General features: G+C 48.5%; 1 protein-coding gene across 1 annotated transcript in view; it reads left to right on the forward strand.

Annotated features, from left to right (window-relative positions):
- Window positions 1–13,985, forward strand: part of EIF4G3 (eukaryotic translation initiation factor 4 gamma 3) — a 142,021-nt gene that overhangs the window by 58,348 nt on the left and 69,688 nt on the right. Inside the window, 1 exon segment of the mRNA XM_039565796.1 lies at window positions 9,549–9,644. Coding sequence (XP_039421730.1) covers window positions 9,615–9,644 — 30 coding nt within the window. The 5' untranslated portion in view covers window positions 9,549–9,614.

Raw genomic sequence — 13,985 nt, forward strand, 5'->3', positions numbered from 1 at the left:
TGAGGCTCTGAATCCATGAACAGCCTGGTTCTCCCGCCAGCTGAGCTCTCACTGTGCTGCTTTCCGTTGAACCACCAGAGGTGGTGGAGCCGTAATTCCACTCCTGCAGCCTGGAAGGGCTGTGCCTGTGTTCTCCACAGATCCTCCTTATGGTGCCATTAGAAACCTGTAATTTATCGAATTGTTTTAACTTTGAGCAAATTCAGACACTTTATATGTAGGGTATTTCTGGGCTTCCGTGTAAAACTTGAATATTTTTATCTGAGTGCTGCCATCAGCTCAAACAGGTGAAGGTTGGAAGAGACCTGGGATCATCAGGTCCAAGTGCCTGCTCCGAGCTGGATCAGCTGGAGCAGGTAAGTCTGGGCCACCTCCCGTTGGGTTCTGAGCATCTCCAAGGATGGAAACATCCTCAGAGATACCAGGTGACACATTTTTGGAGCTTCTTGTTGGCTTTTGGAAGAAAATAGGAGGAAAGCTGCAAAGCTGCTGATGCTGTTTTGATGTGGAGTAGGGTCTTGGCTGGTTGGGGTTGTGTTCCTGAGAACAAGTATTTATCCTCAAAGTCCATGTTTTTGTTACAATGGGAGGCAGTTTTACAGAACAAGTGAAAGGCGCTCTGTGAACTCAAGGGTGTCTCTGCAGCCTGGGCAGGGCCAGGCAGTTCAGCCTCAGTAAGGAGCCAAGTGAAGCCATAGCAGTGTTTCCAGATGTTATGGAATGGTTTCCTGTGATGTTATCCATGGCCTCAGGCCTTCTTTAGCAGCAGATTCCACGCTGATGGATTTAAAAGTGGCTTAGGGAGGGAGCAGCCACCAGCAGGACACCTGTCCAGCCCCACGGCTCAGAATCAGACTGGGGTTCAGTCTTTCACTCTGGGTCCTCGCTGCGGCCTGGAGTCCAGCGTGGGCTGATGGGCTGGAGCCTTATGTGGGAAGGAGGAAGATGATTCTTTCCTCCACAGGCTGGGTGTTCTGTCTGCCTTTGCACTGTGGTGAGAGACGGGTACACCCTGTAGAGCTGAGGAGAGAATCACTGAAACCCCGAATGGTTTGGGTTGGAGGGACCTTAAAGCTCATCCAGTCCCACACCTTCCACTGTCCCAGGTTGCTCCAAGCCCCATCCAGCCTGGCCTTGGGCACTTCCAGGCCCACAGCCACAGCTGCTCTGGGCACCCTGTGCCAGGGCCTCCCCACCCTCCCAGGGAACAATCCCTTCCCAATATCCCACCTAACCCTGCTCTCTGGCAGTGGGAGCCATTCCCCCTTGTCCTGGCACTCCAGGCTCTTGTCCTAGGTCCCTCTCCAGCTCTCCTGGAGCCCCTTTAGGCCCTGCAAGGGGCTCTGAGGTCTTCGTGGAGCTTCTCCAGGTGAGCACCCCCAGCTCTCCTAGCCTGGCTCCAGAGGGGCTCCAGCCCTGGAGGAGCTCCGTGGGCTCCTCAGGACTTGCTCCAGCAGGTCAAGAATGTGCATCCTGTGTCTGTGTGGTCCCTGGCACAAACAGTCCTTGTCCAGGGAACAGCAAACTGCATTTCCTCCACCATCTTCCCTTGCAGGCAATCTCATTAGCCATGTTGAAGTAGGAGAAGTGCCTGTAGCTCTGTGGGTGTTAGCTGGGTCTCAGTTTCCCTGTTCTTGCTGCTTTGCCCACTCAGATGTGTGATGTGAAAACATGTAAAACCATAAAAAAGGTTGTTACAAATTTGGCTGGGCAGGTAATGACACAGGTGATGTATCCTGAGACAAACTGCTGCAGAGGAAAAAGTGGAGAGAGGAGTAATTCCTCCTGGGTCAGGAGATTTGTATCCTTTCAAAGGCTGAGCTTAATCACAGAATCACAGATGGTTCCGGTTGGGAGGGCCCTTAAAGCTTATCCTGTTCCACCCCCTGCCGTGGGCAGGGACACCTTCCACTAAAGTGTTAATATTTACCAGCACCAGGAATTCCCTGAAGGCTGGGCTGATGGAAAAAGAGAGAATAAACCAGTGTACTTGTCAGGAGAAGGGCAGTGAGGATGCCAACTCCTTCTTCTCTGCATCTTCTACTTGTCTGCAGTTTGTTAAATCCCTAAAATCAGTCAAGACACCTGGAGTCCAGTCCTGGCATTTTGAGGAAATAGCTTTAGAAAAAACCTACATATTTAAATAAACTCACTGAACAGTCACAGTTCCTGTTTATTCTGTGCCTCTACCTAAATCCAAACCTCAAAACTTCCCAGTAAATCCGATGTGCAGAGATTTGGACCATGTCCCACCTTGGTGCCATCCCAGCCCCTCCATCAGGAGCAGAGTGTTCGCACCAGAATTGTGCTAAATCCTGTTTTTTAAGTGGAAACTCTTCATCTGCACAACTTGTTTGGTATCAGAGAAGAGCTCTGATCCTTTTGTCACTGATTTTGATGGGACTTTGAATATTCCAGGTATTAAATACCAATATATGCAGGAAAACAGCATTTCTCAGGTGCTGGTTGCACCCTGCAGGGGAGCAGCCCTGGCTTAGAGAGGCAGCAGAGTAGAACTGCTGCATATTTTTGTTTTACAGCAGTGCCCTGGTGAGGACGAGCTGATTTTAGTGATTCTGGATAATTTACAAATGAGCTGCTTAGAAAATGTGGCATCCCTGGTGTGATGGGTACCTACAACCTGCATATTTGACCATGTAGCTGTGCATGGGAACTTGTGTTTAAGCAGAGGGATCTGAGAGTGTGTGTGATCATTGAAATATCATTGTGATAATGAAAGGCAAACTGGGAGCGTTTAGAGGGAAATTGTCCTTGTTTAGTGGTTTAATAATTTGTTGTGCTATTTTTAAAGCTGGAATAATTCACAGGAGTAGTGGGAAAATACGCTTTATACATTATTTGAGGGGGTGCTGTGTAAAAAAGGGCTGAAATGAATAGATCTAATTATTCAGGTTTCTCCACTATCATCTGTAATATTTGCAGATGAGCTGGATCTATATGTTGCAGACGCTCTGGAGTTTTTCCTGCCAGCAGCTTCCAAGCCTGTTCCACTGAGTGCAGAGCACACCATGGGAGGGAAAAAAGCGGAGTAGGCTTGAATGATCTGGTTGCCAAAACAATGGTAACATTCAGATGTGTCCAGGAGAAGTGCAGGAGCGGGTGCTGCCCTGTTTGTGTTCAGAGGCAGGAGGTACCTGAGGCTGGTCCTGGGCATCTCCAGAGCTCGGTGGCAGAATTACAAAGTTGTTTATTTTGTCCCCTAATACTGATTTTAGGTCAAAAGCTGCTCTGTGCCGTGTTCAGGGGTCTCTGCTGCAGCCCCTGGGAGTGTGGTAAGGGAGACAGGGAGAGCAGGAACTTCCTTGTGCCTTGCCCTGGATGCTGCTGTTCCTAAGGCAGCCCCTGGATGGAAGATGAGCCTCTCGTTAGCCACGTGTCTGTGGGAGGAGGAGATTCTGGGCTCTTCTGGGATGCTCTGGCCGAGGCTGTTTTCTCTGCCTTCAGTAACACAGCTTTTCACATCAGATAGAAAGTACAATCTCGCTGTAGCCTTCAGTCCGTGGAAGTTCTGTGCGTTTTTGCAGGAGCGGGAGCAGCTGCCTGTGGGGAGCCCGGGAAAGCTGCTTCCCGCAGCACTGAGCCTGTGCTGAGCACCTTTCTCAAAATCCAGGGCATGCACAAACCAAAGCTTGGGGAAAATGAAGGTGTGAGTGAGGAGGGGCAGCCTGAGGAGCTCCTGCTCCTCCTGCACAGGCTGCGCTGCCTGCGGGGAGTTCATTAGGGAGAAATGAAGATACAGGGTTTAACTTATAATCCTCTTACTTTCCCAGAGCTGAATGCCCAGAGATTTTCCTCACTGGAGGGTTGCAGTTGTTTGGGTTGCAGTGATTGAGTTGTCACAGTGATTGGATTTGGGGCTGTGGGAGGGCAGAGCCAGCCCAGCTCCACAAAGAAATGATGATTCAGAACTAAAAGCCACATCCATGCTGTCACCATCACTCCACACTTGTGAGCCAAGTGGTGGGTTCTGCTGCTCTGGGGAATTTCTTCACCTCCATCTGAGGCCAAGTTCCTGCTGTCCAGGCCAGTTACCCAGGGAAAAATTCTGTAAAAGCAGCCTCCAGGGCTGGTGCATCAACAGAGCCAGTCCCATGCTCCCTTTGTGGTTTTCCTCAAGGAAAATCGTTCAGCAGCTGGAAGGAAAACCAAGTCTGGTTGTTAAAAACAGGGATAAAGAGGAGACTCCTGTGCAATGACCTCCCTCTCCTGTACCTTGCTCCAGGGGCAGCTGCCTTTGGTCTGAGGGGCTTGTATAAGTAAGAATTTATAAATCTAGGGACAGCACCCTTGGTGTAAAGAACACTGGCTGTGTCTCCGAGTGCCCAGCTGGGGGGTTGAATCAGTATTTAGCGTTTAACCGGGTCAGGGAATGGCTTGGGAACAGACCAGTGCAGGTGTTGTGCAGAAATACCTGCACTGCAGGAGACACCGGGGTGGGCTGGGGGTGTTGTGTTGTTTGGGGAAAGAGATGGATCTCATAACAGTTTTATCCTGTTTCCAGCCAGTCCCTATTTTTGGTATCTGATGCCTTGACATAAAATAGTAACAAGATATTTTTGAAAATGTGTGTGGTGGCACTTTGGTGAGTTGTTAGCTGGGTGCTGTCCGTCATTATTGCAGAGATACATGAGATATAACGAGATACCAAACCACCTGGGCAATGGGCTGTAGTTTTTATTCCCTGCAGCACCACGTTGGTTTGTGGCCATGCCAGAAAAGGCCCTCTGGGGCTGCTGTGGGACAGCCAGGGGCTGCCTGTGGCCCCAGCAAAACCCCGTATGTTCTAAAGTGTTTCGCTCACTCTGTCACATTCCTCCTAAGAGATTTAAGCTCTGTGCTGGTGTCCGGGGGAGCCAAGGCCATAGCTGTGCTGGTGGGGCTGGGAAGGGAGTGGGAATGCGAGGTGGTGGGGCTGGGAAGGGAGTGGGAATGTGAGGTTTCCTCCCCAAGGTCACAGCAACAGCGATGGGAGCAGCAGCGAAGCTCCTGAGTCACGGTCATGCGCTGGAGCTGCAAGTCCAATTCTCCTCCTCGTGTGTAACTTCAGTAAATATAGACCCAGCAACCTCTTCCTGAGTCAGGAGAGGATTCGGGAATCAGCCACAGGGATTAACCCCTTCCCGGCCAGCCCAGCCACCGAGCTCAGCAAGGGACACCTTTCTGCCTGGGGCTGGAAGAGTTTTGTTCCCAAAAAAATTTTCCAGAGGCAGAGCTGGGTGACTCAGCTCTTTTGAGCCTGATGTGTGTACTTTGCCTGTTTATTCCCGGGACAGGCAGTCCTGAGGGAGTCGTGTTACGCTGCAGGCTCAGTGTTTATTAACCAGCTCGGGGCCTGAGCTAAGAACAACTTCTTTCAGTTGTTTTGTTGATAGTGATTATTTTTCCTTGCTTACCACAGGCAGCAGCTCGAGAAACAGCCCAGAGAAAGGGTTTTCCCAGCAAGTTGTGGGAATACATAAACACTCAGCTATTATCACCTTCCTCCCCTGAACAGCCACAGCTGAAATATAAAATCAGGAAGGTGAGAGCTTTAAGGGAAGCAAATTCCTCTGTCTCAAAGTGGAGCAGCTCAGCAGCGCTCTGTCCTCTTCCAGCAGTTATTTGAACTTCAGGGATTCAATCCAGCCTTTAGATGCTTCAGAACCAACATTTGTCTGCAGAGCAGTACTTGCTTCCCTTCCTTCCCCTCCATGGGGGTTTATTTGGGGGATCTTTGGAGCATTTCCTCGCTGATCTCTTCATTCCCTCACTCCATCCTCAGCATTCCAGCCCCGGAGCACGGAGCCCAGTGTGGCTGCACGTGACCACCTCACTTTCTGTACCCGTTTAGCTGCTTGGCACAGAAAAAAGCCCTTTACAGATGAATAGATGCAATGCTTTAATCAGCTGATGTGTATGAAAAGCAGCAGAGTGCTGTGATTTATTCTGTTGGATCTTTGATAGTTTATTCAGGCTCCCACAGCCGATGTGAAGTTATTACCTGCAGAAGTTTATAAACCACTTTCCCCTCCCTTTTCTTCCCCCTATTATGGTTTTAACACAAATACCAGTTAAGGCAACGTCCCTCTGGTTGGAAACATGTGGAGCAGAAGCATTTGTTGTTGTGCAATAGTTGTAAAACATGTTTATTTAGGTGATGTTTGTGGTCTTCAGTGGGGTTTGTATTGCACTTGTTCCTTGCTTGTGACCTCGCACCCGCCGGGGTCGTCTGTCCAAAACTGCCTTGGCTGATGACACCTTAATAGCAGAAACCCTGCACTGGCCTCTGGTTAAGCCTTTATATGCTTTTTTCTTTATTTATAACTTAGTGCTGTGCTCGTGCTGGTAGGTTTTAAATACTAAAGCAAGTTTAACCCTGGATTGTGTCACAGTATCACAAGTGACATGTCACCAGTGAAGTGCCTTTGGCACTGTGTTTCCAAATACCTGTTTTATAGTTTTGCTGCTAAAACTCAGGAGGTTTTTTAGGTTTAGTGATAGCTGTGCTCCCTTTGTCTCACATTTCCTTTGGATTGGCTGTTTTGGAGGTGGGTACAGACTTTGCGGCAGCATCAGCTATCTGACTTACCCTTTGGGAGACACATCAGAGCCCTGCTCTGTCACGTGCAATTTAAGCCTGAAGATGGTTTTGTGAGCCTGAAGATGGGGAGGAATAGTAGATATTTTCTTCTCTTGTTGCTGAGGTGCTGTGGGAACAGCAGTTTGGGATGAGGTCTCATCTCCTGAGATGTGGAGCTGGAGGCACAAGGAACCAGTGGTCAGCTGGTGCATTTATTGGTGTTACTTATTTATAATATTTCCCAACACAGCCACCTACCCTATGGGCTCACTGCTGGCTGGTGGGAGAGATCCAAGGGAGAGTGGCTTTAAACTAGAAGAGAGTAGGTCTAGGTTGGATATTAGGAGGAAATCCTTCCCCGTGAGGGTGGGGAAGGCCTGGCACAGGGTTCCCAGAGAAGCTGTGGCTGTCCCTGCATCCCTGGAAGCGTCCAAGGCCAGGCTGGATGGGGCTTGGAGCAACCTGGAATGGTGGAAGGTGTCCCTGCCCATGGCACAGGGTGGGACTGGATGAAGATGATTAAAGTCCCTTCCGACCCAAACCATTCCATGATTCCATGATATGAACAGCAGCATCTGGACCTGTGCTGATCCTCCAGGGGAAGAAGCCTTAATCTCACCCTGGGCAGAGATCCCAGATGCAGAAAGTCAGCAGCAGGATATGACAAAGGCAGGACAGCTTCTCCAGGTCGTGGATGAAAAGAGTTTCTCCATGTCTCCTTAGCTCTGGGTTACTCACTGTGGAACGACACTGACACCACCAGCTCCTGCAGAATCACGCGTCAGGTAAAGGGGAAAAGAGTTGATGCTGCATCTGTCATCTCAGAAACAAATTAGAAGTCTTCTTTCCATTTAGTTGTTTCCATGAACTAGTTTTTGGCAGTGGTGAAAAGGGAGGGAAGGGGTGGCTGGAGTGGATCGGATCAGTGAGCTCCTGGAGAGGAGGGACAGGGCAGACCTGCCCTGCCCACCCCTCAGAGGATGCTGCTGTCATCAGGAGCTGGGCAAAGCATTTAACTGCTCTTTAACTGCACAAGGAACTGTGCACCGGTACAAGGCTGTGCTGCTGTACCGGTGTAAACAACTCCAGAACAACATTGTCCAGCTAAATCCCCTGCCCAGTGTGTTCGGTGTCCTGGATCACAGTGAAGATGTAGTCATGTGTTTGGAGACACATATTTTATCATCATTTTGACCCAAAAAGCTGTGAAAATGAGACAGAAGCCAACAGAAGGTCCTGCCTAGTTAAGTTGTGTGGTAGGAGCGGTGTCCTCGTGTCTGTGGAGTCATATCTAAGTTTTGCTCTTTAAAAAGCAGTTCCAGTGTGGTCCCAGAGCAGGAATAGAAGATGTTGCAGCAGTTGGGTTTTGGGATGGGGCTGTTTTTGGGCTGTGCTCATTCCCCTTGTCCCCTGTGCCATGTTTTGGGGAGGGGGTGTTTATTGTATTTTTCCTTTTTTTTTTTTTCCCCCGTAGACTGGGGAATTCCTGGTTGAATTGTTTCCAAACATTTGTTTCATTTACCTTGTGTTGCATTTTTATCAGCAGGTGATTAGTCCAGAAATGGAAAAGCAGAAAAACAAATGCAAATTGTACCCCTGTGCTGGCCCTGCTGGGGCACCTCCAGTCCTGGGGCAGTGCTGGGGCCCTCAGGACAAGAGGGACATGGAGGGGCTGGAGCGAGTCCAGGGCAGGGAACGGAGCTGGGAAGGGGCTGGAGCCCCAGGAGCGGCTGAGGGAGCTGGGAAAGGGGCTCAGGCTGGAGCAAAGGAGGCTCAGGGGGGACCTTGTGGCTCTGCACAAGTCCCTGACAGGAGGGGGCAGCCGGGGGGGTTGGGCTCTGCTGCCAGGGAACAGGGACAGGAGAGAGGGAACGGCCCCAAGGTTAGGTTGGGTATTGGGAAAAACTGCTTCGTTGAAAGGGCTGTCCAGCCCTGGCACAGCTGCCCAGGGCAGTGGTGGAGTCCCCATCCCTGGAGCGGTTTAAAAGATGTGTAGCTGTGGCACTTGGGGACGTGGTTTAGTGGTGGCCTTGGCAGTGCTGGGGCACAGTTGGACTTGAAGATTTTAGAGAGCTTTTCCAACATTAACAATTCTGTGATTCTATGGTTCTTGAGAGCAAAGGCTGTTGCAGGCTGGTGGCTGGTTTTTGTGCCATTACAATAGTAAACTATTTCAAAAAATAATAATGTAAATTATAATGTTTTTGTTCAAAAAGAAGAAGGAAAAACGCACTCTGCAAAGTTATTTCTAAATGTCTCATTAAAATGCATCATCGGCAGAGCTCCAGAGCTCCAGTTTATTGTTACTTTGGGCAAATAACACTTGGGGAGAGCATCTGGTGGGATAAATTGTTATAGCCCACGGAAATGGGTGGAAGTAGGAAAAATTTGCAGAGCCTGTAGCCATGGCCTGCCTTCCATCTGGGACGGTTTCGGGCCATTCCATTGCGTTGGAAACGCTTTAATGCAGCAGCAGCTCCTGTTAAAACACACTCAAGGTTGTTTCTTGCTGTTTGTCTGATTTTGGAGGATTTATTGGCGTCATGTACAGTTCTGGCTTTCCTTGGAAGCTGGTTCAGAGAAGGTTTTTGGAAACAGGTGGCCAGGGCTTTGGACACGCAGGGTTTTGGTGACATGGTGCTGGGGTCATGTGTCCCTTGGGTTGTTTTCCACCGCGGCGCTTGGGGAGCTCAGGTGGTAAATAGTGGAAACTCTGACTTACAAAATAGTAGTAAACTTTGACTAATAATGAGTAAGGCAGCTGCTACTTACTAGTAGAGCTACAAGCTGCTACCATGAGAGGCAGAGTTGATGAGCTGATCCATGACAGAGATGGTTTCTCCATTGCAATCTTTTCATCTTTATCTCCATGTCAGTGACTCCACTTGATAACGTGTTCTGTTCCTGTTTTTCAGGATGAATCATTGGATCCACTCACTTCGTGTTTACTTTTCTTGTTCCCTGGCAGGCTCCTTACCCCTCAGGACAGAATGCAGCTCCAACCACGTTGGTGTACCCTCAAGCCCCTCAAACAATGAACACGCAGCCTCAGACCCGCTCACCGGTAAGGAGCCCACGCTGGCCTTGTCTCCTGTTCTTTCTTCCTCGTTCGTGTGTTTCTCTGTCTGTGTGTGTCTGTAGCACATGGCTGGTTCTCTGGAAAGCCCATTTTACTGACCGGGAAGCACATCCCGAATGGCAAACCTTGACTGAGTTTTTCAGACACTATCCTGGTAGGATATTTTTCCTTCTAAAGTTGCTAAAGGAGCGGAGCGATGGAGGGATTCTCATCTACCTTCAAATAACACCATTTATTTTTAGCCTAGTTGCTTTCAGGTTCACTTCATTGTAGAATTCAGGTTCATTGCCAGAATCTTTCTCTTTTCTTCTTTTTCTTTTCTTTTCATTTTTCTTTAAGGATGTGTTTTACACAGGGATAGACCAAAGATCAAACACAAGCAGTTCTCTGCAGCAGCACTCGGGTCTCCAGTGGCCTCTGGGCTTTGCTCCCAAATCAGTGCCACCGATCAGTTCTAACCCTGGAGGTGCTCACATGTAACCTAGAGCTTCTGTGTACTCAGATCTTTTTGTGCTGAGCCCCTTTTTCATCCAACTTCAGGTTTGATCATCCTTCACAGTCTATTTTTTGGGTGTTTATTGTGATACCGCTCTGCTGTTTTAGGACTTCAGTTCCCCAAACCAGGTATTTTCTGGGGATTCTCTGCTCATAGCACAGCTCCATGTGATGTTAGAAGACCCTCCTAGGGCATCAGAGGCTTAGCCCAGCTTCTGGAGGCGTGGTGGCTTCCCATCACTACGTCTCAAGGCTCTGTCAGCCTTGAGCAGCAATCCTGCACCTCCTGCCCCTCTGTGTCAGGACACCTTCAGGTTGCCCATAACCCCCCGGTCCCTTCCCAACACTCTGCTCTTTTTAGAGTAAGGTGAATACTCCTGGAGCGAACTGAAAGCCTCTGAGACAGAGGAGTTTGTCCACAAACCAGGTATAAATACAGATGTACCCAGGGCAGGAATCCCCGAACCTGCAGCATCACGGGGGCACTTGCCCGGCTCTGGAGGTTTCCCCTCCAGGACATTGCAGGGTTTGTTCTGAGGCCCCTTAACCTCCGTGCTGATGAACGAGCCAGGTAACACTGATTTTGAAGTTCTTTGATGTGGACAGCTGGGAATTTGTCCTTAGTACCCCATTCTGATCAATAATGCAGGACACTGCTGATAAAACTCTTTCCTCAGTAAGTATAATCATCTTTCTCTTTAATTGTTGCAAAGCACAGCTAAGCTGGTATGGTTAGAACTGGAGCAAAAACTTGACTGAAGAGCTGCATCTCTAAACCAGTTTTTTTGACAGCCCAGCAGAACAGTGCCAATACATTGCACAGAAAACTGGAAGAGGAGGAAGGTTTTGGAACAGAGTCCGGTTTACAGGTCCCTGGCTGGAAGAGGCTGGATAAAATACTGCATTGTAAGCAATATAACAAACTGTACTCCTTCTTGCAGGCAATTGTGCCCGTGGCACTGTTTTTATTTCTTCCTTCCTTTCTTTATTATATATATTTTTTTACCACATCCTTTTTTGTTGGCTACAGAAATGCACTGATTTTGCTTCTTTGCTGAAAGCACAAGCTGCCGTGGCAGCCTCTGCCAGTGAGGTGCTGCCACAAGGTCCCAAAGGTGAATTACAGCTGGGGGGTCTGACCAGGGGTAGAACAGAGACCAGGGCCCCTTGGGCTTTGTCACTCAGCAGAGAGAGAATCTGCAGGAAATTCGGCCAGTAAATGTCAAATTTTGTAGGGTTTTTGCCCGTAACTGAGGAGATCCCAAGGAAGGATTTATCTGCACCTGTCAGCCTTGTTTGTACTGTTCTGAGCTCTCCTGTGTGCAGGTTTTGCCATGTGCTCTGCTAGTGCCCATCTCCACCCCATGACTAAAAGCTGCTCCCACCCATCACATCTCATTCCACCTCCGACCCCAAAGCAAATGCAAGACTAGCCCAGGCCTGAGCTACTCCTGCATTTGATTCTTGGCTTGATTTATTTATTTGTAATTTAATTTTTTTTTTAAATTTATATTTTTAACCGTCCTTTTTGGTGGTGAGGGGAGGGTGAGGAGGGGATGAAGAGGGTGGAGGGGTGGCTTTGCCATCCCTGGGTTTCCATCGTGCTCCGGCACAGCTGGCGTGGGCAGGCAGGACTGACCCAACCCCTCCCTCGAGACAGAGCTTCCTCCATCCTGTTCTGCATCCAAGGGCCGTTGGAAGTGCAGAGCTCAGGTTTTCTGTTCCTCCCAGCACGGCTGCCTTTGCAATCCAACCGGCTTCACATTTGCTCCCCGCTAGCATCACTCCCACAGCAGGAATTGCAAAGCTCCAGCTGGGGAAGGAAAACAAAATTTGGGTCCTTCAGCAGTGCTGAACACTCCCCATTAGCTCTTGGCCATGCCAGCCCGAGCACCAGGTGACCTCAACACAAAGTGTCCAATTGTAGGACTTCTGCCAAAAAAAGATGTGCTGGAGAGGTTGCTGGAGCAGTCCAGGCGGGATGAGGTGTGCCAGCCCAACATCTGCAGGGAGAGAATATTCCCTGTGTCCATGGAGCAGTGGGCAGGACTGTAGGGAGTGAGGAGCGTGGGGCAGGAAGGTTGGACCCAAGATTTATAAAGTTTTCCTATCTACTGTCTTCATCAAACAGAGAAAAAACAACCCCAAACTGTGTATTTTAAGCCAGCAGTGACTACAGTTTGTTCTGTTGCTTACAGCTATTAACAGGAATAATTCCTATCAAAATGAGTTCTTTTCAAAAAAATTTAAAATTAAGAGCCAGTGGTGACCAGTGCAAAACAGATGAGGGCATTTTTCACTAACTTGGAGCTTTTATTTTATTTCTGTATTTTTTCCTTGTAACACACATTACTTTCCACCATGGAATATACTTTGGCTTCTTCAGATACAAACTTCCAGCTCTTGTTCTAGGCGCAGTGAGAACAAATCTTTTCTCTGGAACAGGGATGAGAGAGGTGCTTTGGCCCTGAAATGAAGCAGTACGAGGTTTCTGCATCCCAACATTCTCTTTTTGGCTGTTTTCTTTCACTGGTGTCTAACACAGAACGTGCAGCCCCACGGAAAGGCTCAGCCCTTCCAGAGTACCTTTAGTCCCTTTTCCCAAACACAGGATATTTGAGCTGGTTTAGGGGAAGTTCTTTGGGAAAATAGGGACTTGAAGTGCTTTTATCTCTTGAGACTCATCCAGGTACCTGTTTCTCCTCATCCACAGAGCCACTGCCCTCCTCCCCCCCGGAGCCTTGGGAGGATGCCAAGAGGCTCTGAGTCCTTCTGCTTTATTAAAATAGAAATTACAGCTTTTTGTTTCACAAGGTGACTATGCTTTGCTTTTCTGTTCTTTAATGTAAGGCTTAGGGAAAATTTTCCAGGGTGAGAAAACTATTTGGTGAACCAGTGCAGGTCATTCTTTATAAATTCTTGTCCCAGGAACAGTCTGTGTGTCCGTATTTACTCGCTTCTGAAGGTTTTTATGACTTTCCATCCAAGTATCACCATGAGGTGAGGGTAAAAGGAATATATAAACACCAGGATTAGTAGACTAGTTCTTGGAAATCTTTACATCTAGGCAATTTAAGTGTTTATAAAGCAAAAGATCACATGTACCAGTGAATATTTATGCTTTGCTTCGTGTTTGATGGCTTTAGAAGAGCTGGAAGGGCTGCAAGTGAACCCAGGCCCACTTCCCCTTATAGAAAGAAAACTTATTAAGAAAGTCACTAATTAGTAGCCAGTTTTGGTCACTGTTCTGAGGCAGAAAGTAAACCACAGAGAGCCCCTGAATGAGCAGAGGTGGCTGTGCTGAACCATCACAGCAGAGGCACGTGGTGGGTAAAATCCCTTATGGATGTAGTTGTGGTCACCAGTTAATTACTGGAGCTCTTATCAATATCTCTGCTCTCATTGTGGAGCTCTGCTTGTTACACTGAGAACTAAGGGTTTCAACACCTAACTCTGCTCTGGAAGTGGGTACCTTGTCATCTTTATTTATATTTTCCATTTCTTGCATTCATTTTTATTTCTATTTTAACAATCAGTTCCTTATTGGGAAATGCTTTTAATTTTGACTGAGCATGTTAAATTGGGATTTTTTCCTCTGTGCGTGGCCCAAGTGAGTGGGAAGTGGTTCAGTAGCCTGAGCTCAGGGCTGGGAACCAGGACCTCCTGTTCTCCATCCAGGCTCCACTGCTGATGCCTTCAGCTCCACGGGGACACCCCAGGATAACCTGATCCTTCACTTTCAGAGAGGGTGACAGATCCCACTCATTAAGGAGGGGTTTGCTGCGATCCCAGTGGAGGAGAAAAGCTGGAAATGCAGTAGCAGGGGGTGTA

Source organism: Corvus cornix, chromosome 27, assembly GCF_000738735.6.
Source record: "Corvus cornix cornix isolate S_Up_H32 chromosome 27, ASM73873v5, whole genome shotgun sequence".
Taxonomy (NCBI): Eukaryota; Metazoa; Chordata; class Aves; order Passeriformes; family Corvidae; genus Corvus; species Corvus cornix.